Source organism: Stegodyphus dumicola, chromosome 9, assembly GCF_044657685.1.
Source record: "Stegodyphus dumicola isolate Sdum_Otavi_A_Nest chromosome 9, ASM4465768v1".
Taxonomy (NCBI): domain Eukaryota; kingdom Metazoa; phylum Arthropoda; class Arachnida; order Araneae; family Eresidae; genus Stegodyphus; species Stegodyphus dumicola.
The window spans coordinates 95,060,658-95,085,203 of NC_140776.1; the positions used below are offsets into that span (position 1 = coordinate 95,060,658).

Below are 24,546 nucleotides of genomic sequence, written 5' to 3' on the forward strand. Positions count from 1 at the left end.
AATTTATAAAGTTATATTAAATTTTTTTTATTCATTTTCTCAAGCTATTTATGATTGTATGTTGGTTTTCAATAATTTTTCTTTGATTTTCAATACAAATTCTTTGATTTTCTACAGATTTCTCAAATAAATCGTGCATCTGAGCTAATAAATTGCAGATATTTTTTTGAGTATGAATGATGTCCTTTTCTTCATCTTCAATTTTCTCCATCTCCATTCTTTTCCTTTTCTCTCTCATTCTTCTATTTCTTATTGTAGAACCTGTATCTAAAAATAAAATTTTTTAAATTATCATTTAAAAATTTAATTTATAATAGATAGTTTCCGTTTTATTTCAACATGCTTGTAGGATTCCCCAGTGTGTAATTCTAAGTTACAGTTGAAAGTGAAAAATGTTAAGAACTAGGAAGCAAATAATCGTTTGAGTTTGTGAGACAGTAAATAAACTTGGAAAGGGTTAAAAGACCCTTTTATTATTCAAATAAGATTTAATAGAACTCCGACTTGAAGTTGTAGAATATAGCCGACACTCGGGCTTCAACTTAAAAGATTAAGAAATAAATTAAATTAAGGTGTGTGTGTATGATTATGGCAATGCCTGGAAGGCTATCTGCCTAAAGAGAGGGATGCCTTCGTGGAGGACTTTCTAAAGGAAACTGGCTCGTAATATACATTACACATGGGGAAAACCACGAAAACACCCATGCAGCCAGCCCGTTCGCGGGATTCGAACCTCGGACCAAACTACCAGTGTTCAGCGACTTTACCGCTCGGCCGCTGGTGGGCCCAACTAAATTAAGAGTTGGCCTCTTAATGCTAATTGACTGCGAAGCTATCAAGGGCCTAAAGTATGGCCGAGCGTAATAATAGCTTACGAGAGAGTAGCCTAAAATGGCAGACATGTGCTAGCCAGAATATTTGGTATTTCTCCCATTAAGACAGTAGAACTTTGTGGTTAAATACCACTCTTCCTCATTAGCATTAGACGTGATTCTAAAACTACGTTTTGGCCGGAAGTGGTAAGTTGAAATTAAGAAGGGATAGGAAAGGAAGTTTAACTCAAAATTTAACTGTTAGTAAAATTAACATAATCCTTACATGCTTATTAAGAGAAGCTATTCTTAAATATAAAGTGAAAATGCCATAAAGACCTGTTATGACATATTTCCCAGCAATATTATGGATTTCCTTCACAGTCTTGATGATGGTAAGTGCCTCTGAATAAAATGATATTGCTATTTATCACTAAGCCAAGAAGATGATGTTAGTCTTCTAATCATGTCATCAACATAGAAAATACAAGTACCAGTAATCCTCAATGTTATTTAAACTAACATTATCTGGCACAGTGTGTTCATCGTTAGAAGAAATTGCTGTGATAAGTTTTACTCTTCATATTATATTTCCCTTTACATTTAGAAAACATCTTGCACAAAACAAACAATAAGTTACTAAAAGAGTTTTAGATAATTTTTAGTTTACAGCGTTTATCTCCTTCCTATAAACATAATGTACATATTTTAATATTACAACATGAAAGTGGATTATCTGGTCCGCACCTCTTAAGCAGAGGTATCACCAGAGCCATAGGCTAAGAAATTTTTATATTTTAAAGCAAAAGCTCAATGAATATAATAATGCCAATAATTAAATTTAGAAAACCTATTATGAATTTTGAAGTCTTCTGACTAGGAGATGTGTTGGCCTCGCCCAACGTCTTTATTGAAAATTACATTACAGTATATTGAATTATAATACAATATTATGAGAATTTGTTGAACAAAGTACAATCTACAAATAATTAAACATTGATCGTTGCAAAGGAGATTTTAGAAATAATATAACATAATTGAAATGAGAAATACTTTGAATAAGTACAGGGATAATTCAAAGGGAGATACAAATTACAGATACAATTCTGATTCATTATCAAATGAAAGATCTTTGATCTGAAAAACTGCCATCTTTGTGTCTTGGATGATAATTATATAATTTTCAAATGAATAATTTAAAAGCAATAGAAACGCTTCTTAATGATTAATATATGTTTTATTGGTTCTTTCTGATTATCCACCTACCCTCCAAAAAGTATTCATGCACAGAATTATATATGTGACAAACCATAATGTTGCCAAAATTTGTTTATGTACAACATGCAGGCAGCAGATGTTCATTTCAGTTCATGCATATTTCCATCTTCTGGATTGAACAGTATTTTTTTTTTTTTTAATTTTTTTTTTTATTAATGTTTTTGTATAGAGTACACTTTTTTCTCACAATGAATTGTAAAAGGATTGTTGAGTTTGCTGGCTGATGAAAAAGAAAGTGTCATATTTTTTGTCGAATTTGCATACTACACTAATTTGAATACAGTCAAAAGTCGTTAATTCGGACACCCATAATTCGGAATGATCTATAATCCGGACATCAAATCTAAAAACTTTCTGCGCATGCGCCGCGTTGACACATGCGCAGAGGCGTTTACGCGTGCGCGTAAGACCTTTTACGACTGCGCATATGAGTGTGCGCAAGTGCAGAATACGTTTTAGCGTGCGCATTTTATGTATAATGGACGTATAAGCTAAAATTATCTAATTATCTATTTCAGTTAATGTTGATGATTGCGTTGTTCCTTAATTTTCGAATTGCATCCGGCTTATTATTTTTTGCAGACTGTAAGAGCAATTTTATAAAGGTAAGCTTAAACGTTCGATTATATCAAATAGAATTTCCGATATATATTTGTTAATATGTAAAGGATCTAAAGCGAAAGTATGTTTTGAAATCCGAAATCTGTTTATCAATTTCACGCTGCTCGGCGGCGGGCGCGTAATGAATTGGAAGTTGATTTGTCAGCACTATCCTTATCTTCAGCGCAGATGTTTTTATTTTATTTGGCTTATAATTCCTTACCAAATGTAGTATTTCATCTCGATATGCTCCGTCTTTGATATGATTTAAAACAAGTTCCTCATCATTATAATTCGCTTCCGATAGCGAAGAAACGTGACAGAGGTTATTGAAAACAAAAAAATTTCGATTGACAAATTAGTCGGTGTTCTTGACACAGCAATTATAGCACTTGAACGGCGAAACTTTGTAACTGAACAAGAAATTATGTCTGTTTAATAGAATTAAAGAGAAAGTATTATCACATGAAACGAAGCAAAACTTAAACAACTTACATTGAAAGAAATGTTTAATAAAGTAAACAAATAAATATTAAGCTTTTTCTTTTTGCAAATTTTGATACCCTTTAGATCATAATTGTTCTTTATTTCATAAATTACGATTTCATATTTTTAATTTTAGAATTTCTGCATGCCATCTTACGAGATTTAAACTGATGATCTATAATCCGGAATCGCCGAAGTCCCGTCGAGTCCGGATTAACGACTTTTGACTGTACTATATATACTGTACTTCTTAAATGGTAGAATTTTACTTGCATGTTAGATGAAAATTTTTAAGAATGTGAGCCAGAAATTGGTTTGAAGATAGCCATATCTTGTGTACAACAGAACTTCTTACCTTAATATCAATTACACAAGTAATAATTATTTAAAAAATGGATTACCAGAGCATTTAATTTAGAACATTTCACATATTTTTCCCTCCCCCTCCTGAATGTTATTAGTGAATTCCATAAGGGCAATTTATTTACAACAAAAATAATAAATTATACAATTCATTGTTTTCATTTACATCTTCTTATAATTTTATACTAGTATATGGTTTTCCTTGCTTATTTAGACACATATAAATAAGGCAAAAACATATAAGGCTTTTAAAAGCATATATACTGTAATTTTATATAACTAGAATACAAACTTTTTCGTTTCCCTAAATGCCATTGTGGTGTTTCAGCTGCAGAATGCCATTGTGGTGTAGAGTTTCCTAAAGTAAATTTAGAGGGAAAAATGAGAAGAAATCATATGAAATAAGTACAATTTACTCAACAATTTGCTCTGACATATTTATACAATCAGAGATAATTTTTTATTTTGCATAATCATAAAATGGTGATAATCATAATTAAAAGATAGCATATAATACCAGTAGGCATTTCATCATTCTCTATAACTGCAAAATTTGCATTGCTTCCATCAGATATTCTGTAATTGTTTACTGAAGATGATCCCTGAAATATAATAAATGTTTACAGAAACAGACATACCTATTGTATAATGCAGTAACAGATTAGTATCAGTTTAACATGTTTTGGGAGCTTTAATACATCTGTTCCAAGAGAAAATTCAAGTGATAAGATGGATAGTGAAGCTAATAACTTTCAGAAAGTTGACAGAATAAAAACTGTTATACTATGCTGCTTTGCTCTTTGAGTGCTTGAAAACAACAAAGTGAGTAAATCAACAAAATAGATATTTTATCTCCCATAAAAATTTTCAAAAACATTGCAGAAGAGACAGAGTGACATGTGTATCAATTTTACCCACAAGAGATCCATATAAAACAAAGACAAAAATTAAAGAAATGATAATTTTTTTGTCTGTAAAATGTTTATTCAAATGCAAACATGAAATCATAATAATTGCAATTCATCAATTTTTGCATTTTAAAAGATTTATAAAAATGATTCAAATTTTGAAATACTAACCAAATTTTGTTGATGATATTGTGGTCTGCAGTTGTCATCTAGGAGAGGAAAAAAAAAAATATTAGTAGAACATTCATCGACACACAACTATTTGAAGAATAGCAGAGAAAACTTCTAAAATTACTAATATAGGGCAACATCATTTATCATAATATGCATTGATAGAAACATACTGCAAAATTAAAAGTAAGCATAGTTAACAAGCATATTTCAGTAATGATTTACATTTCCTAAAAATTTTTAAACTTTTGAAGTGCACAAATATAATGATACCTAACTCATGCAAACAGATACGTATATCTGTACCCTGTGGAAATTATTTGAACTACATAAAAATGTAATTAATATTTTTATATATTCATATCAAATCTAGATAGCAATATATATAATAAAAATCTGAAAATTCCATTCTTTCAGAATTCTATCACAATTCATTAACAGTGTATTTTTATTTTTAAGAATGGTTAAATGCGTTACATTATGTACTTGCATACAAGTAAGCTGTGGTTTGGAAAAGTCTGAATTTTTTGGCTAAAGTATTCAAACACTTACCATTCAAGGAATGTGGCGTGAAAACTAATGCTGTATTCTAAAAAAATGAAAAAAACAAATACATATATAAAGTTATTAAGAAATATTTATAATAAATATTTATGTTAAGAAATTATTATACAAAAAAAAATTAAAACATATTCATGATTATTTGAAAATAATGGCACTAGCACCTACCTACCTGTTGGCTTGGAGTATGTATCACAGAATTTTCTGAAGCTTCCAAAAAATAAAATATTACATAAGACAAAGAAATTTTACAGAAAATGATTTCAAAATAAAAATTAAAAAAATATACTTTTAAAATGAGATTTAAATTTTAAAATTAATTTTGTAACAACTTACTATTTCCTTCCAGTTTTCTTTGTTCCTGAAGATAAATAAATTTGTATATATTACTTAATTAAATTTTAACTATACAGTAATTGAAACTTTAGAAAACTTTGGTTTAACTTAAAAATTATTTGAAATGTAAAGAATTAAGGTTTTCTGCATGAAACTGGAAATCTGCTAATGCAAACTAGCTTACACATTTCTTTAAGTTCGCAATTTGTATTATAATAATAAATAATGTAAATAATAAATAAAATAATGTAATAAATGGTGTAAATACAGAGATTTAGCCAACAGTAATACCTACCAAACTCACTAAAGTAAATATTTAGGGAAAAGTGTCAAGTGAATCTGAAACTAGCATATTTTGAAATAGTTAGAATATAAACATTTATTATCAGAAATGGAAAACTAGAAATGAAATTTTATTGTCGTTTAAGTAACTTTTTTCTTTCATTGAAAAACAAATCAGAAATTATGTTTTATAACATATTATTATTTCAATTTCAGTATCAAGGTATTCAAAAACTGCTAGAATAAAAGATATTTTAATACATGACACAGGGAATTAAAAACATTTTAATGCTTTTCTTCTAAAAATCATAATTTTAACACATTATCTTTACATTTTTGTTAAGGCAATAACATTATTACACTTGTTAAAAAGATGTCATGAAATTCACAAACCACCAGAATAGGTTTGAATTATGACAAACATAAAGAATGCTATCTGTTTAAGGAAAGGAAAGCTTTCATGCAGGATCACAAATATTCTTATAAATTACACACACACACATATATATATAATTCTTTGAAAGACGGAAATATTTTGAGGATTTTCTACAGTTTTTGCTTGTTTGAACTATACAAGAAATTACAGTTTCTGCCATGATGGGTATATTACTTGAATTATAAAGGGGACTAAAACCTGTGGTTTTATAACTATATACTTAATTCAAATAAATAATAACAAATTTGTTAAATTTAAATCCAAGCACTCAAAACTAGAAAATAGTATTCAGTAACTTATACCTATTTTATCAAATGTTTACCAGAAAATTCAGCTATTTATGAATATCATACTTGCTTTTCACATTTTAATGACATTCATAAGATTTAAAACACACTGAATATCAGTAATATCTTGAACATCATAACACATGAAAAAAAAATGTAATTTATATATCTGAAATTAACACATTACAAAATTCAAAAGATGCTTACATTTATTATATATTGTGCACTAGTATCAAATTCTAATGAGGTGATGCCTTCAACACAAGTCTTCCCTATCAGGGCAAGGACTTTTTCTTCAACATATGAAAGTTTCGGTTGATCTTTACATTATGGTAACTTGGTGATTTTTTGGCGAAAATTTGGCAACCAACTCTCCTACAGCAACCCTCTATTTTTTTTCCCCGCCGCCATTTTGTCTTCACGAAGTAAAGACATGTTTCTTTTCTTCTTATCTACTGAACACTTCTTCCAACAATCTACTAGCCGAATTACACTTATGCTAGAAATTTTATCAAACAAAACTGCTTAATCATGACAAATATTCACTGCAAAATTGGGAAAAAGTGCACAATACCATACTCCTTACGCGTTTTTCAAAATAACACAAACACATAAACCATGTACACGCCGACTTACTTTTACTTAAAAAAACATCCCAGAATTGCACAAAAATGGCACTGCGCACACTCTTCACTATATCCATGTACACTGCTTTTTTCTCATAAATTAGAAAAATTTCACGAAAATACATGACAATTTTCTCAATCTTTAAACCCGGTAAAAAGAACATATATGAAATTACCTGATCGCGGAAAAGTATTTACCCTTTACAAATATGAACATTTCCACATATAAAATAAATAAAATATCCAAAAACTTTTACCTCTAAATCATCTATTACATTATACACGTCACCAACGAATTCATACCGCAAGCATTACAAATACTTAGTGTCAAATATTTAAATTATTTCCATGCACGTTTATTTCAACTTAAACGTATACCAAATTCCTACAAACATAAAATTCACAAAATAACTATCATTTCATTAAAATATAATTAAATTCAAAACCACTACTTAAAATATAAATGAGCACATACATTAAATTAATAAAAATTACCTTACAATCCTAATTACTTTAAACTAAATCATTGCTAATAACAATTTTCCCAATAATACCAAATTCCTTTCCACCTTACATTTAGAACAATGCATAAAAATAATATCCTCAAATAATTAAAAATACTAACTTACCTAATCTTCTTCAGAATCTTGATTACGTGGCGGATACACTTTTCTAATTCATTCAATAAAATTATTGAAAGATTTTTTCTGCAAATTTTTCCTCCATACTTCCTCCGCTAAATAAAAAGCAAACTTCTCTTTATCACAATGCCTAAATACCCATTTCGAATTAACTTAAGTTAGGGCCATGGGATCCAAAAATTAAACAACACTGTTTCACACAACACAGTATAAAGCTAAATACAAAATTTCCACATTTTTTCCTGATTTCCCCCCTTTTCCGATTAAAGAACCGTAATTCGTCCATTAATATCACATGACATATCCCATGATCTCTCATTTCCCTCACGCAAAATAATGCGTGATCGGAACTGAGTACTGCTCACATTATTACCAAAGTCCCAGGTAGTAACCTTTATCGCCTCCAAAATGTCGCCAAACTACCAGTTACCATATTGTAAAGATCAACCTGATTTTGTTTGCCGTGATTGCTTAAAACTTTCAACTATAGATACAATTTGAAACGCCATGCATATAAATTTCATTACAATAATACTACATTAATCGAGTCTCTGAAAACTAAGTTCTAATAGTATGGTTGATTGTGCAAATAATTTTAGTGTGGCTGAGAATAATTTTGTATGCTCTGATTGCTTAAAAACGTACCAAAATAAATGCAGTTTGAAACGGCATACCAACACATTACACTCCAATAATACTACATTAATGATTCTTTAAAAAGTGGTCGATCACCAAGATACAAATGTGAGGACTGCTATCTGAAATTTAGTGACCTAAAAAATTGGAAATATCAAAATAAAATTCATACTTCTAACAGGTAACTATGTGTGTCCTGTATGTTATGCTAATTTTGAAAAGCGAGAAAAATTATTTCATTTCAATAATGTTTATGATGTTGATTTGAATCATACTGAGCTAGAATTTAATTCATTTGATGATTTTTTGGCATGGAAGGCAGAAATTGAAAATAATACGAAGTCAAAATTTCTTATGGAGTAAGCATATTTAATATACATGGTGTAATGCCACCGTTCAGGAAATTTTATATCAGAAAGTAAAGGTTTGCGTCACTTAAAAGTCCTTGATAGCAGTAAAATAAATGCATATTGCCCAGCTGAATTAAAAGTAACAGAACATACAGATGGCAAATGTGTAGTGTCATATCAGAAAAATAGGGCCCACCAGTGGCCGAGCAGTAAAGTCGCTGAACACTGGTAGTTCGGTCCGAGGTTTGAATCCCGTGAACGGACTGGCTGCATAGGCGTTTTCATGGTTTTCCCCATGTGTAACGTGTATATGAACTAGTTTCCCTTAGAAAGTGCGGTAAAATCCTAGTATATGGTGCAGCCTTGGCGCGACTTTGAAAACTATCGCCAACAACAAAAATGATCCAAAGAACGTCTATATATATATATATATATATATATATACTATACACACATACTATATATACTACATACATAGTATATACTATGTTTAACTGTATATTTTCTTTGAATGACCCGTTAACTACTCATCGTATATGTTCTGTTTTTACTGCTCATCATAAAGTCACCAAAAGTAGCCAAATCCCGTGTGCACCGGATACTAGGATTAAACCGAAAGTGCTCCACGAAGGCATCCCTTCCCTTAGGCAGATAGCCCTTGAGGCTTTGCCATAATCTCACACGCAAATACATATCAGAAAATACATATTGGGAATCAGAATGATTTAGGTCACTTATTTTTAACAACAGATGAAATAAAAAATATTGCATCAAAGATAGCAGCAAAAATTTCTCTGGATAATATTTTAGATGAAATTAGAAATTCTCTATGAGATGCTGGGCTTGAGAAGGTTCATTTGCTTACAAAACAAGATTGACATAACATCAAAAAAATCTTTCAATTTGTCTTCTAATTCTGTTAAACATGAAAATGATTGGTTTTGTATAGATACGTGGGTACCTGAAATGCAAAATTCTGAACATTCATGAATTTCATTTTATAAAACCCAGGGATCAACATAGCATGAGTGAATATTGTACACAATATTCACTTCTAAAAGGAAATGATTTTGTTTTGATAATGATGACAGAAGCACAAAGAGAGATACTGAAAAAATTTAGTTCTGACTTGTATATGTATTGATGGTACACATGGGGTGAATGCATACAGATTTGAACTCATAACTTTACTTACAATAGATGATTTGTGCCAAGGATTCCCATGTGCATTTTTAATTTCTAATCCATGTGATCAGCCAGTGCTATCATTTTTTTTTTTTTTTTTCATGTATTAAAGAAAATGTTGGGCAAATACAACCACAAATATTTATGTCTGAAGTGGGTTTACTACAGAAACGTCTTTTTTGTGCATGGCATATTGATAGAGCCTGGACAAACAATTTAAAAAAAAGAAAATCAATGGTGTTGAATAACAGGCAAAAACATATAAATTATTAGATCTCTCTTAGAAGAACAAGACATTCATACTTTTCATACACTGACAGAAGCAGCAATAAAATTACTTAAAGAAGATCCTGACACTATTGAATTTGTAAATTACTTTGAAACATATTATTTACAAAATACATCTAGCTGGGCATACTGTTATAGACTTCACAGTAGTGTTAACACAAACATGCACATCGAATGAATTCACCGAACATTAAAATATATTTATCTTCATAGAAAAAATGTTCAGAGATTGGATAACACTATACATGGTATTATGAGATTTGTAAGAGATAAAATGATTAACTGCTTAATTACAGCAAATAAATTAACAAGTAAGATTTGGTTTTTAAGAATCAGACAAAAACAAATGAAACACTATGTTTATAAGTAATAGAGAATGAGAATAAGTGGTCTGTTTCATCAACACATACAGAAATATACACTATACATGAAAGTAACAAAACTTGTACATGTCACATACAGTGCACTGTGTGTAATTTATGCATTCAATTATATATATGCAGCTGTATTGATTCATCAGTTTGTAGAGACATTAGGTATTTTTTTGAAAGCAAGCAAGATGAAAAATATGCAACGCCTTCACCGGGAATCAAACCGCGGACCTCTGGATACATATCACACCATGAAGGCATGCCAAGAAGGTGGGAGAAATACTTTATATACTCCCCCTTTTAAAGGGCGACTGGGGTTTTAAGGGACCTAATCGCCAAATCCTGGGTGTGGAGAACGATCATCTAACACCCTTTTAGTTCGGGCACCACTGTACAGACATTAGAATTTTACATTGAAAGCAAGAGGGATTGAAAAATTAGCAATGCCTTCGCTGGGAATCGAACCACGGACCTCTGGAATATGCGCCCAGCGTGCAGACCACCACACCAAGAAGGCGGGAGAAATACCTTATAAGTTAGGTGGAGTATGTGCAAACGCACTAGAAATACTGCTACTTATTAAATACATTACTTACATCAGCACAATAGAAATACTGCTACTTATTAGATACATCAGTACACTAGAAATACTGCTACTTATTAAATACATTACTTACATCAGCACACTAGAAATACTGCTACTTATTAAATACATTACTTACATCAGCACACTAGAAATACTGCTACTTATACTACAACTACAATACATAATGAATTATCCACTTATTATAGAAGATGAAAATGAATTAAGTAGCCGAAAAAAAAAATCACAGACCCTCTCACTGGAACACGCAGAGTCGTAGCTACGGTTTTCAGCACCCAGGGACAACTGAAGATTTCACGCCTCCTACTGCTCGCCAAGGATGGAAAAGATTTAATTCTAAAATGTCGTAACATCAGTTTGGCGCCCATTGGATTCTGCGCCCGGGAACAGATGCCTCCATCTAGCTATGCCCCTGGGAACACAGAAAGAATGAACTGAAACAAACATGTTTAGAATTAGTAGATTCATTAAAATCTGACAAACAATGTGATGTGTTAAACAAGATTCTAAAGTCAGCACCACTACAACTAGTAGCGGCTGATATGTTAAATGCACAAGAAATACATTTCCCAAGTGCTAATAAAGATATTCCACCTAATAAAAATATAATACCCAAAGGATTCTCAAATACAAAATGAAAAGGGAACTGACAAAATAGTAACATCACAGAATGAAGATAATAATACAATTCTAAAAATTATTTTGGATCACAAAAATTTTACACATAATAGCACAGAAAAAATTAACATATCTAGTGAAAAATACAGTCAAAAGTTGTTAATTCGGACACCCATAATCCGAAATGATCTATAATCCGGACCTCAAAGCTACAAACTTTCTGCGCCGACGCATGCGCATAGGCGTTTACGCGTGCGAGTAAGACCTTTACGGCCATGAATATGCATGCGCATAATACGTTTACGCATGCGCATTGAATGTATAACGGACGGTATAGGCTAAGCTAAAATTATCTAATTCAGTTAATGTTGCAAATTGCGTTGTTCCTTAATCTTCGAATTGGATCCGGCTTATTATTTTTTGCAGACTGTTAGAGCAATTTTATAAAAGTAAGCTTAAACTTTCGATTATGTCAAATAGAATTTCCGATATATATTTACTAATATGTAAAGGATCTACAAAGCGAAAGTATGTTTTGAAATCAGAAATCTGTTTATCAATTTCACGCTGCTCTGCGGCAGGGGGAGGGAGAGAAACGCCGCTGCACACAATGAATTGGAAGTTGTATCTGTCAGCACTATCCTTATCTTCAGGGCAGATATTTTTATTTTATTTGGCTTATAATTCCTTACAAAATGTAGTATTTCATCCCGATGTACTCTGTCTTTGATATGATTTAAATCAAGTTCCTCGTCATTATAATTCAGTGAAGAAAGTGACAGAGATAGTGAAGAAAGTGACAGAGAGGTTATTGAAAACTAAAACATTTCGATTGACAAATCAGTTGGTATTCTCGACACAGCAATTATAGGACTTGAACAGCGGAACTTTGTTACAAGAAATTATGTCTGTTTAATAGAATTAAAGAGAAAGTATTGTCACATGAAATGAAGCAACTTAAACAACTTACATTGAAAGAAATGTTTAATAATATAAACAAATAAATATTAAGCTTTTTATTTTTGTAAATTTTGATACCCTTTAGATCATAATTGTTCTTTATTTCATAAATTACAGTTTCATATTTTTAATTTTGCAATTTCTGCATGCCATCTTACCAGATTTAAACTGATGATCTATAATCCGGAAAAATCGATAATCTGGAATCGCCAAAGTCCCGACGAGTCCGGATTTATGACTTTTGACTGTATATATTTTAACAATAGTCATTAATACCTATTCACAATTCCTTTTGTCCATTTTTATTATCTAAAACATCTTCTTTCAACTGCCTGTAAGTGTTTTATATGTGTCAGATGATATTTTTTTCTTATTTATATAATATCTCTCTCATTCTTCAGAACTTCTCTTTAATAATAAGATAATTCCCACTCTGATCCTTAAAATGATCAGGAACAGATGTAGAAGTTCAGAACAGGGTTTTAAACCTTTATCTTAGGTCCTCGTGATAGGCTGATGTATTCTGTGATTAATGCATAAGTCTATTTTTGTTCATCCTCCTTGCATTACTGTCTTCCTTCCTCCCCCCCCAAGTCCAACAGTACCAAATATTGTCCATACAATCAATCATTCATTTACTTTTATACTGTTCAGTCAATAGATTATTACCAAACGTTTTAATGTTAATAAATATATTTTGGTGAAACTAAGTCAATCCCAAATTTGAACAGTAAGCAATATTTTCTACTATTTAATATTTGTCAAGTTTTTTATTTTCTAATTATTCAACCCCGTGTACATTCACATGTTGTGCACTAGCCATTTTATTAAGTGTAGAATTGTTTAAAACTAACTGAACATTGTAAAAATCTCATCACAGTTTTGTGAATTGCCACATGCTGCTACATTTTTATTTTGGGGTTTTAATTATTAATAACATTAAATAGTAGAAACCTTAATTTTTTTTTAATGCTAACTAGCTTTACATACCTGGTAAAGGTACCTGGTATTCCTGTACCTTGAATAAGGCTTACTTGTACATTATGTAAACTTGTATTTTATGCCAATCAGTCCCCCTCCCCACACATGTTGATGTCAGCTTTTATTCGTATTTCTTACATTTTACAGCAATAATTCATAAGTTTGTCTTATGGATATCTGAGATATGAAGGAATATGTAAAGAACACGTCCCCCCCTTCGGGGCCGAATTTTGAAAACGTTTGAAATTGGTTTTTAGGTATTCATATTCCATACATTTCAACTCTTTCGCGTCGAAGTCGCCCCAAGCGCCCGAGCATTCAGACATCGGCTGGATGCCCGAAACACCTGAATAATTTCCTACCCAGTGCTTTCCCCCATCACGTTACTGCATTACTCATTGCTTTCAGGTGTTGTTAAATCACATGTCAATCATTCTTTTGAAGCTACTAAAAGTAGCTTCCTTGTTTCCTTTGTTCCTTCCTTTCCTTTGTTTACTGTCAGTGTTTACCTTTTGATGCCCGAAGTTGCAATCCCGTCCCAAGGGGGAACTTCACGCAGTGTCAAAGCATCGAAGAAAGAAGTTCTCGCTTTACTTAAGTAAGGCTATTGTTAGCACTGTAGTATTCAACTTGTCATGGGGAAAGGGAAAGCATTCCAGGAGAAATTCTTAGATACGGGCGTTTTCGATGTTTGGGGAATTGAGATTTTGCCCTCTCTCGATGCGAAAGAGTTAAAGCAAGAATTTTATGTACATCTGTTTCTTCCTTATATGAAAAAACATAAAAACACGTTTTGCCCGCCGAATCTTAAAAATCGCTTCTTAAATAACATCTTCGGTACAAAAGGAATAAGCTCCTAAGTTTTGATATCTCTAATAGCTTTGGGCGATGATCTGTAGGTGAATAAATCAGGAATTCTTCCTTTATGTATGGATTTATAATAAAACATCTGAGCAAATAAATATGCATACCAATTAAAAAGAAAACTATTTCAGATAAACTAATAAAATAGATTAATTTACACTCAGTAATGCGCACCAAGTTTGCAATGTTTTAAACGCGTGTCGTTTTAAAAAAAAACGTCTTTGACCACTCCAAGCTTTTTGGAGTAAACACGCTGCGCGTGAATCTGCGCAAATGATCAGGGAGGAATCAGGAGGAAACTAGCATCTGAGGGGCTAGACGCTTGTGCCTCGTGCCAGTAGCATGGCTGCAGTTGTCCGAGATGGAAGCTCTTATTCCTTCTCCTGCCGTCTGCGAGGTTGGGTCAGTGATAAAGTTCTTGAATGCAAGTACTGCGCCAATTGAAATTCATTGTCAGGTCTATGGGACAAACATCATGAGTAAAGCAGATGATGCATCGTTGGTGTAGGCAGTTTTCAGAAGGTCGTCAAAGTGTTCATAATGAAGAGTGCAGTGGCAGACAGTCCCTCATCAATGATGATCTTGTTGAGCTTGTGCGGCAGCTCGTGATGGAGAACCGTCGCTTCACGATTATGAAGCTGAGCAGCCATTTTCTGCAGATATCACAATCCTTGTTGCAAGAGATTGTCACTAAGCACCTGCTGTTCAAAAAATTGTGTGCCAGGTGAGTGCCGAAAAACCCGACATCTGAACACAAAATTGAACGCTTAGAAGCAGCACTGACATTTCTGTAACGGTATCACAATGACGATGATGGCGACTTGGATTCTGCACTTCACCGCAGAAACCAAGCAGCAGTTAATGCATTGGCAACATAGTGGATCTCCAGTCGTGACGAAATTCACACAGACGCTATCGGTACACAAAGTGATGTGCACAGTGTTCTGGGACAAGAAGGGCATTCTGCTCATTGAGTTCCTTACACATGGTGAAACAGTAAACGCTGACCATTACTGTGAAACACTGTCGAAATTGTGACGCGCCATTTGAAAAAGATAAATGGCTTCGAAACGTTTTGGGGATCGAGAAGTGATATGTCTTCATACAACTTCCTATGCCCTTTAAACCTACTATTCATCGTTTAAATGGCATTATCCAATATAAAAGTAAAGACAATAACTTGTTTGATAGAGCAATTTAAATTATAGTCGGCCGATTCTTCATCGTCTAATTGTTTCACTTTTGTATCTTCTAACAGGTAGCTCTTCTTTTATATCACACCCCAGCCTTTCTAGTTTATTATTGTAATCCGTTGCAAACAATTTTGATGCATTAAATGTTAAATTGAAGTTTCTAGAAATGGCTTTTAAAGAGCTTGCAGCCTCAATAACTATATTATATGCTAGGATGTAATCTAATCCTTTAGTCTGCAAATATTTAATTACTGGCTCAGTATATTGAAATATTTTCAAATATACATGAGCAGACAAAATTATTCTAAAAGTTGATATTTTATCCAGAATAGATTTTGCCATTTGTCGTATCTGTGCATTTTGTATACCATTGGAAGATATACTTTTCAGAGAAAGTATTAATTCTACGCACATACCCTCCCTCGCAGGGCTGTCTCGCTAAGTCATCTGTGTCAATTCGATTGTTCGAATTTCTTGATCAGGCCATAACCGCACCAGCCTTATCCACCACTGAATCTTACGGATATCTAAAGTGTGAAGAAATATGTGAAAACATGTTTTGCCCCTGTGGCGACTTGCCTATTACAATGCTGCCAGTCTGGTAACCCATAACAATGAAAGACAAAATAATATTTATTCTAGTCTATTGTTATGATTATTACGATCTGTCTCAATTATTGTACTACCTTAATAAAAATTGTATTACTACAGCCCCCTACCCCCCTTGGGGGCCAAATTCTCAAGGGTAGGGGTCCTTGGGGGGGGTCGAACTTCTGAAACTGTTTTTTAAGTATTCATGTTCCATACATTTTAAAGCAAGACTCTTGTGTACATCTGTTTCTTCCTTATATGAAAAAACGTAAAAAAAAATTTTGTCCTTCCCCCCAATTGGGTGCCGAATTTTTAAAATCTCTTCTTAAATGACGCCTTCAGTAGACAAGAAATGAGTTCCTAGCTTTTGATATCTGCATCTGTAATAGCTTTGGGCGATGATGTATAGATGAATGAATGAATAAATATCTGGAATTCTTTTATACACAAATCAAAATAATATATTATTTGATAGAAAATGAGAAACAACCAAAAATCAATATCAAACATGTAAATATGTATCCGACTTAAAAAGAAAAATACTGTAGAAAAACTAAAAAAAGAAATTAATTTGCCCTGAGTAATGCGCAGCACTTTCGTAACTTGGCATTCTTTGGCCAGCTGATTCCTTTCTGCATGCCGAGCTCCCTGACATAAACACGCTGCGCGTGAATCTGCGCAAATGATCAGGGAGGAATCAGGAGGAAACTAGCATCTGAGGGGCTAGACCAGTACCTCCTATAAACGAAGCCACGGCATGCCGCACACTACGTCACTAAAGTCGTCCTTATGTACAGAAAGCGTGGTTGCCACATGAAACCACTTATCGCTGTTATTCCTTTAAGAGGAGAGAAAATGAAAAGTAGTTTTTATTTCCTTGCATAAGGCTTACTATATCGTTTGGTTTTAAATATATATATATGTGTGTGTGTGCAAATATATATATTCCGATTTGATTTCATCGACTGCATTTTCTGATTTCAAATACCTAACCTTACTTTCCTTATATATTTTTATGCTTAAAATAATAACAGTATAGTAAAGAAATTAATTCAACATACTTCAGATTAGTAGTAATAAATATATACTGAATATCTGGCTGATGCTGGTTTGCTTTCTGAAGAATATATATTTTATTAAATATTTTCTTCCTTAACAAAGAGGATAACGCATAATTAAGCAAGTTTACAATTGATTAACACTAAAAATCCTTAAATCAATTTTTAACGGCATTTTCTGTTTCTCATAAATACAAATTTACACATAATTGTTTAGTCATTTTCCGCTTTTTTCTCACTTCAGTGTGGGACTGAATTTCTTAACAGATGAGAAACCTGGAGAATGATTTGAAAAATACTATTTTTTAGCATCTATCAATATTTATTCATTGGTAGTTTTAAAATACGGTAGCAAAACATTTCATATATTTAGGCATTTTAAATTAGATCATTATTTGAGAATACATAACTGCATCTTCCCCAATAATAAAAAAAAGAAAATTGTAAAAATTCAACAAACTTGACACTTGCTAGGAATTCAAAATTCTTGTTTCATTCTTATTGTTAAATGTTTGTAACACCCCTTTTGTCTAATTATGTGCATATAATTTTTTTTTTGTAACTTGTAAATTTTTGTTCCTGAAAGCATTTCATTGTAACTTATTTGAGAATTTTTTAGCAAATGATAAATATGAAGTTTATATATGTATTTACTGGAATTTTTATCAGGGTAATCAGTAGGAACTTTTAAAACATCTAAATAGATCAAATGTCCTCAATTCTTAGAATTGAAAGAATAACAAGTTTTATGTACTTTCCTATTAGAAATGAAAATAAATATAGCCTGATTGTTAAGATGTAAAGTAAGATTTAAAATTTTCAAAATAATTCAGATTTTTAATAAAGGAAAGCAACACAATTAGGATGCAAAACATATGAAAAGGATTTTATTTTTTTTTTTGGCCTGAATTTTTTGTACCAGTAAATTTATAACTGGAAGTAATAGGAAATGGCATTGCATACTACAGTGGGAAAAAGGGTGGGATGACTATTTATTTATGTAACTTGATGCTACTTATTTTTTATTACAGTTAAGTCTTTTTAATATCAAAATAGTTTAGTATAACTGCATGAAGCCTTACAGCTGGGAAGGATTAAAAATATTTTTTTACTCAATTTATTTTTGATAAGTTTTCCCCTGTATACGTACAACCACATCATTAGAAATTTTAATTCCAAAGTATTTAATTTTAGTTTTGACAGAATTTAGCATGTATTACAATGAAAATATTGTATAAGAATACAGTGAATTTCCTCCATAAAAATGCATGAATATCTATAAAAATGACTCATATGGAATTGTAGGTAAAAACAAATTGTATTTATTTTCTTCTTACAGTGTAAAATTAATGTAATAAACATGTCTGCTTCAATTAAAATAATATTAAAAAATTGCAAGATACTGATTTCAAAATCTAAACAATAGTAATATTAATTGGCAAAGTATTTTATCTTCAAAAATCAATATTTCTCTAGTTTACAATAAATACACCTATTTTGCACAAAATGATGTTATATAAGAGACTTAACAACTTTAGCACTTTACTGTCATAATTAGTTATCTATTACAAATGCTTTTTGTGTGTGTGTGCATGCATTTTGAAAGAGTTCATAGAGATTTCACAACACAAATAGAAAAAGCACTATTTTTTTTATTTAACATACTATCTACATTCTGCAAAAAATATTCATTTAGATACAATAGATTAGTGTCACTATCTTATTTTATAAAGTTTACTAACTTATAAACATAGTATATGTCATTTCTGCTGTATGCATAAATTATTTTTTTAATGTTTTCAATTTCCGTTGCTTATTTAAATTGTTACTTAAAAGATTATCATTCAACTTTTTGCAGTAATTATTTAGAAAAATATTCGTTGATGCTTGTATGATGTTTTTCAAAATAATTTGAGGGTCATGAAGTTTAGGACAGTCATTCAACTCTAAAAAAAAATTTTCATGAAGTAAATTTAGAGTAATTTTACACACTGTAACTCATGGATTTGCCGAAAATAAAAATTTTTGCTCATATTCATCTGAAATAAGTTTCTTAACAACAATAAAATTGTATATAACAGCATGTAAAATATCAGGATGAGGATACATAAGACCTCTATCAAAAACCTTAATCCATGAATGAATATTTTCATCGTTTTCTAAAGCTAACTCCTTATCAATAGTAATATTGGATTTACACACATCACATTTTAACTTTTTTAGCATACTATAACAGCAATATCCAGCTATATAAGTCAAAATAGGTACATCCAATTTTATGTCCTGTATATCACTATCTTCAACTGTTATTTCATCTATGAATGTTTGTACATCAGTGTCATCAAAAGTTTGTTCTTCAGTGTCTTTAAAATCAGATACATGAAGAGGAATATTTCCAAATTTTGAAGAATTTATTAGGGTTGGTAATGTACTCTGAAGTCTTAATTTACCCTCTATTTCATAAACCTGTCTGATAGAAATATTATGGTGAGCTCCAGCCAGTTGCCTGTACTTACCAAATCTAGCCTCTAACATATCTGTTTGTATTTTTCCAAGTAAAAGGTATTTAAAACCCAACTCATTTATACAATACCTTGATATCTCAATTAAAGCATACGTTGTATGGTATACTGCAAAGTGAGTTTCTTTGGTTAGGCAATTAGAGGTTAAATTCAAATTTTTCCAACTATCTAGCCAATTCAAAAAGTTATTCATAAAAACATATTTTTCATCATTTTCTGCCACAGTGAAAGGTGTTTCAAATACATTATTTTTATGAACCCCTTTAAAAATAGATTTCACATTTACAATTGACCACCATGTGTTTATTATTTTAATAAAGTTTCCAGTTTCTTGGAAATTTATTATTTCTTTCTGCTGCCCAAAAGAAAATAATGCTTCAACAACATTATCATTAAAAATCTGCAATGCAAGCTTTACACTTTGTTTTTTTAAGTTAGTTGGATATAGAGCTTTTATTGTCAGACCATAAGCATACTTTAATAACTTACCAGTTTCAGATTCATGTAATTTTTTAATACAAGAAAAAGATGCAGTTTCAATATGTGAAGCATCATCAAAACTTGGGAAAAACATACTCTGATTATTATTTTTTTGATTTATCCAGTTATTTCTAATGCATTTTTAAATATGCACTGCATCAATAATAAAAAACATTGGCCTAGATTTGTCAACAGGGTTTTGATAAACAATACTAACTTTAGGTGGTTCGGAAAACAGAGACATAGCATTTTTATTAATCGAATTATTGTCAGTGACAATAGCAATAATTTTAAACCCAATATTTTCTAATCCCACAATTTTTTTAATATAAATATACAAATTATCCGCACTAAGTGTTTTCACCGGCAAAATATGTACAACACCCTTATAAACAGATAATAGGCTGCGAATCATGAAAACATATGCACTAGATGCAGCATTTTTGCAATTATATGCCATTCCACACAAATTACCAGCTTTATAATCAAATGCTTGATTTAGATGAATTTCATCAATCATTAAAACAACAAGCAGATCTTTTTCTGATAGTTCTTGAAATTTAAATTTTATGTAGCTTAGGAACTTTTGGTTGTATTGTTCATTTATTGGATATATATTAAAATCTGAAAAAATTTTCTGAATGGTCCGTGGATGAGGCATAATAATATTTTCTAAATTTCGAATAAAATTATATGCATGTGGTGAAATTGTGTGAAGTGGAAAATATTAGAAAGTCTGCAGAATACCTATATTGTTGTTTTTCTGAATTCAAGTTTGATAGTTGCTCAACGAGAAAATTTTTTTCATTGTTTTTATATGGAATTTTCTCTTTTAAAATTGTCATTAATTCATTTACAATTTGTAAATAATTTTGAATACTGTCTTCAGATGAATCATTTGAGGCAAATAGGTCTAATTTCTCTAAAATACTTAAAAGATCTTTAAGGTTGTTAATTTTTGATGGGATTACATATTGCTTCAGTGATTTAATAGGTATATTTCTAATTGCTACAGATATATTCAAATTACAATCAATCAATAATGATTTTAGAATTCTTGGATGATTGTCATTAGAAATATTAAGAATCATAGTATGTATAGGCCTGTGTATAACTATCCAGTTATCTGGTAAATTCACAGTATTAAAACAAATTTTTATTTCATCTAAATTATAAAACATTTGTTTTCGTTCATACTCTTCCTTTTCAACTAAGCTACAGGCTAAGGCTTTTTCGAGTGCATCTTGTTCTCTTTTGAGTCTTTTATGCTCTGGTGATTCCCTTGATGAAACACTGGAACTAAGATGACTCGGACCATCAGGAAACAGACTTGGAATTGCACCATTCTTTAAACGAGGATATGACAATGGTATAATGATCTTCTTTCCAGTTTTCTCATCAAAGAATTCAGTTTGCCTCAGAACATCCTCTTGCTTGAAGTGAAGTTCACACACCTTTTAATATGAAAAAGAACAAATAAATAAACATGTATCAAAAGGTTAAACAATTATAAAATCGTAAGCATTCGTCATCCTTTAAATACATGCACAGTCTAATAAGGGTTTTATTGTATTTTTATTTAATCATGGCAAAGCACTCAAGAGCTATCTGCTTAAGGGAAGGGTTACCGTTGTGGAAAATGTTCATCATTTAATTTCTTTAAAAATAATACAGGGCGATAATGTTTGGATGGTAACAATTTGAAGAGATATAGCCATTTAAAGTGCACAACGCAAAAAAGTGATGCAGCCATTTAGAGTGAATAATGCAAAATCTTAAAACAAAACTATTAACTCTTTTGGGCCAAAAAGAGCCATGGATGCTGTCATAAAGTTTTGAAAAGTGCAAATAATTAGCACATGTTTGTTGTCATATGTCAAATGCATATAACATAAGTAATATTTAATTGATACATCCTCAGGTAACATACAATTGCTCATGTATATATAATTGCTACATCCTAAATATTTCTTTCTTCAGTTATTTGAAAACAACACTTGGTTATGGAATTACATTCAAAATGGTGATAATACAGTTATAAAAAGAATAAGATTAACCATCAGTTGATGGATAAGAATAAGATTAACCACATTCATTCGTACCATTCAAATATAAAGTTACTGGCTCTTTTTCTAAACATTTTTACAAATGATATGTTCACAACCAGAAGTACAAATTTACTTGTGTGCCTATGAATGTTTATATTTAAGAGCATAAAACATCATTAGTCATTAAAAAAATTCATTTTTCTTGAATTATTGAAAACATGTATAAGTGCTAAAATATGATACACAAAGAAAAAAACAAGAATTTGTATATTTAACAGTTTATTTGCAGTAATTTAATATTTTAGGCTATTCTTATGTAATTTTGGAGTGAAATATTCACATTCATCAATCGTGTTTGACATTATATTACTGTGGAAGGCTCACTAGATTGCTTATTTTCCATATAATTTTCTTAACTTTTTTCAAAAATTTTAAAAGTTATATAACTTATTAATACAATGAAACATTTTCATATTCCACTGCAACAAGTATAAATAAACAAAACCCCTTATATAAGTGTTTTTAGATAAGAAATTAATGTAAATTTCAAGCCCACAAGAACTTACTGCCAGTAGCAAGTGAACCACTGTAACAAGGTAGGTGTTATTGGCATAAGAAACTCGTACTTTTATAGATGTGTGTGTGCATGAAACAATTTAATAGGCTAATTAGGATTTATGCTTAGGCAATATTATTTGAACAAGACAGTTTAATTTAAACACCTTGTAACTTATTCCAGAAATTAAAATAATTACTGTCAAAACTAGTCCATTTATACGATTGTTTTCTTTTACATATATTTCATAATTTTTTTAAGGATTTTAGAATTAATAAAGTTTAGAACATTGCATAATTAGCATTAATTTCCTGTTCACATGAGTTACGAGCAAAATGCATTCTCAAATGCTCCTAGCATATAATAAAGGGGCATTGCATACATTCAGTTTTAAAAAGAAAAAAAAAATAAAAATAAAAATAAAATAGGTGGAACGAGACTTATCTAAATCAAAAGAAATAGTATACCCAAACAGTTAAATACTTATATCTAAAACAACTTTAAATTAACGGCTTTAAAATTACGACTTGAAGCATTTTATATTTATCTACTTAAAGTTATAATATGAACTTTATAAGGTTGGTGGATTTTCTATTGACTAGTTATTGAGAAAAGGGTCCATTTTATAATCACTTTAAAATTCAGTATAAGCTCTGTATAACATAAATTCCTGAAAGATTAATCAATCCCAAATCAATGTGCGTGTTATAAAGATCCCGACGCCGAAAATATAAATTACTGAAAGAATTCATTAATAATACTCATTCATAATGGGATAAGAGAAATTTCTGCCTAGTAAATAAATATATAACTATGCTTGTATAGAAAGTAATTAAAACTTCGTTTTATTTTCTATGGTTGAATGCAATGGAACTTTAGTAAATTATTTCCCTTGCATTGAGAATTTTTTGTTTTCGCATTTTCAAGTCATGTTTCTTCCAATGACATTAATCTTTCAGGAATTTTCTAATTTAAAAATGAAATGCATGCTTACCTTTGAATGTTTCGTAGGCTTGAATCCATCTTTTCGTTTGCAGTTCCAAATCCATTGTTTTCTCAGTTGTTCTTCCGTAGGAAAACTAAATACAGCCACCTTCGGGCCATTCTTATAATTTCCTTTGCATGTTGCAACACAGCATTTATGTAGCATAATAAAAAATAAATAAAGTAATTTAAATGAAAAATGTTCTATTAGAGCACACTACACTTTCAAACAACAGTCAGTTCACTACGCTACGACACCGAAGTATATTCTTTCATTCTTTGCCACGAGGAAGATGGTAGGAATGACGACTTAGATGACGTCAGACCGTTCAAGCAACCCTAGAGGCTTGGCTTCGTATATAGGAGGTACTGGTTAGACGCTTCTCTTGAATTCGCCCCTAAACTGATAGGGCTATAGTTCTGTGGGAGAGTTGGATTTTGTTGCGGTTTAGCAAAAACAATTATTAAAG

At 31.0% G+C, this 24,546-nt stretch overlaps 3 protein-coding genes across 3 annotated transcripts in view; 1 reads left to right on the forward strand and 2 right to left on the reverse strand.

The window, feature by feature from the left end:
* On the reverse strand, window positions 1-20,021 carry LOC146995420 (uncharacterized). The gene is made up of 9 exons (XM_085824496.1): window positions 19,715-20,021; window positions 6,728-6,840; window positions 5,516-5,540; window positions 5,352-5,389; window positions 5,171-5,207; window positions 4,619-4,656; window positions 4,057-4,141; window positions 3,832-3,897; window positions 1-267 (listed from the first exon to the last, which is right to left on the reverse strand). Exons 1-9 carry the CDS (start codon window positions 20,019-20,021, stop codon window positions 32-34), a joined length of 945 nt encoding a protein of 314 aa, XP_085680622.1. The 3' UTR covers window positions 1-31.
* The window catches only part of MED6 (mediator complex subunit 6), a 90,281-nt gene that overhangs the window by 2,836 nt on the left and 62,899 nt on the right, over window positions 1-24,546 (forward strand). The gene's annotated exons all lie outside the window — the stretch shown is intronic.
* LOC146995421 (uncharacterized) lies at window positions 19,121-24,365 on the reverse strand. Its single transcript, XM_085823782.1, has 2 exons — window positions 24,087-24,365; window positions 19,121-21,942 (listed from the first exon to the last, which is right to left on the reverse strand). Exons 1-2 carry the CDS (start codon window positions 24,240-24,242, stop codon window positions 21,178-21,180), a joined length of 921 nt encoding a protein of 306 aa, XP_085679908.1. The 5' UTR covers window positions 24,243-24,365; the 3' UTR covers window positions 19,121-21,177.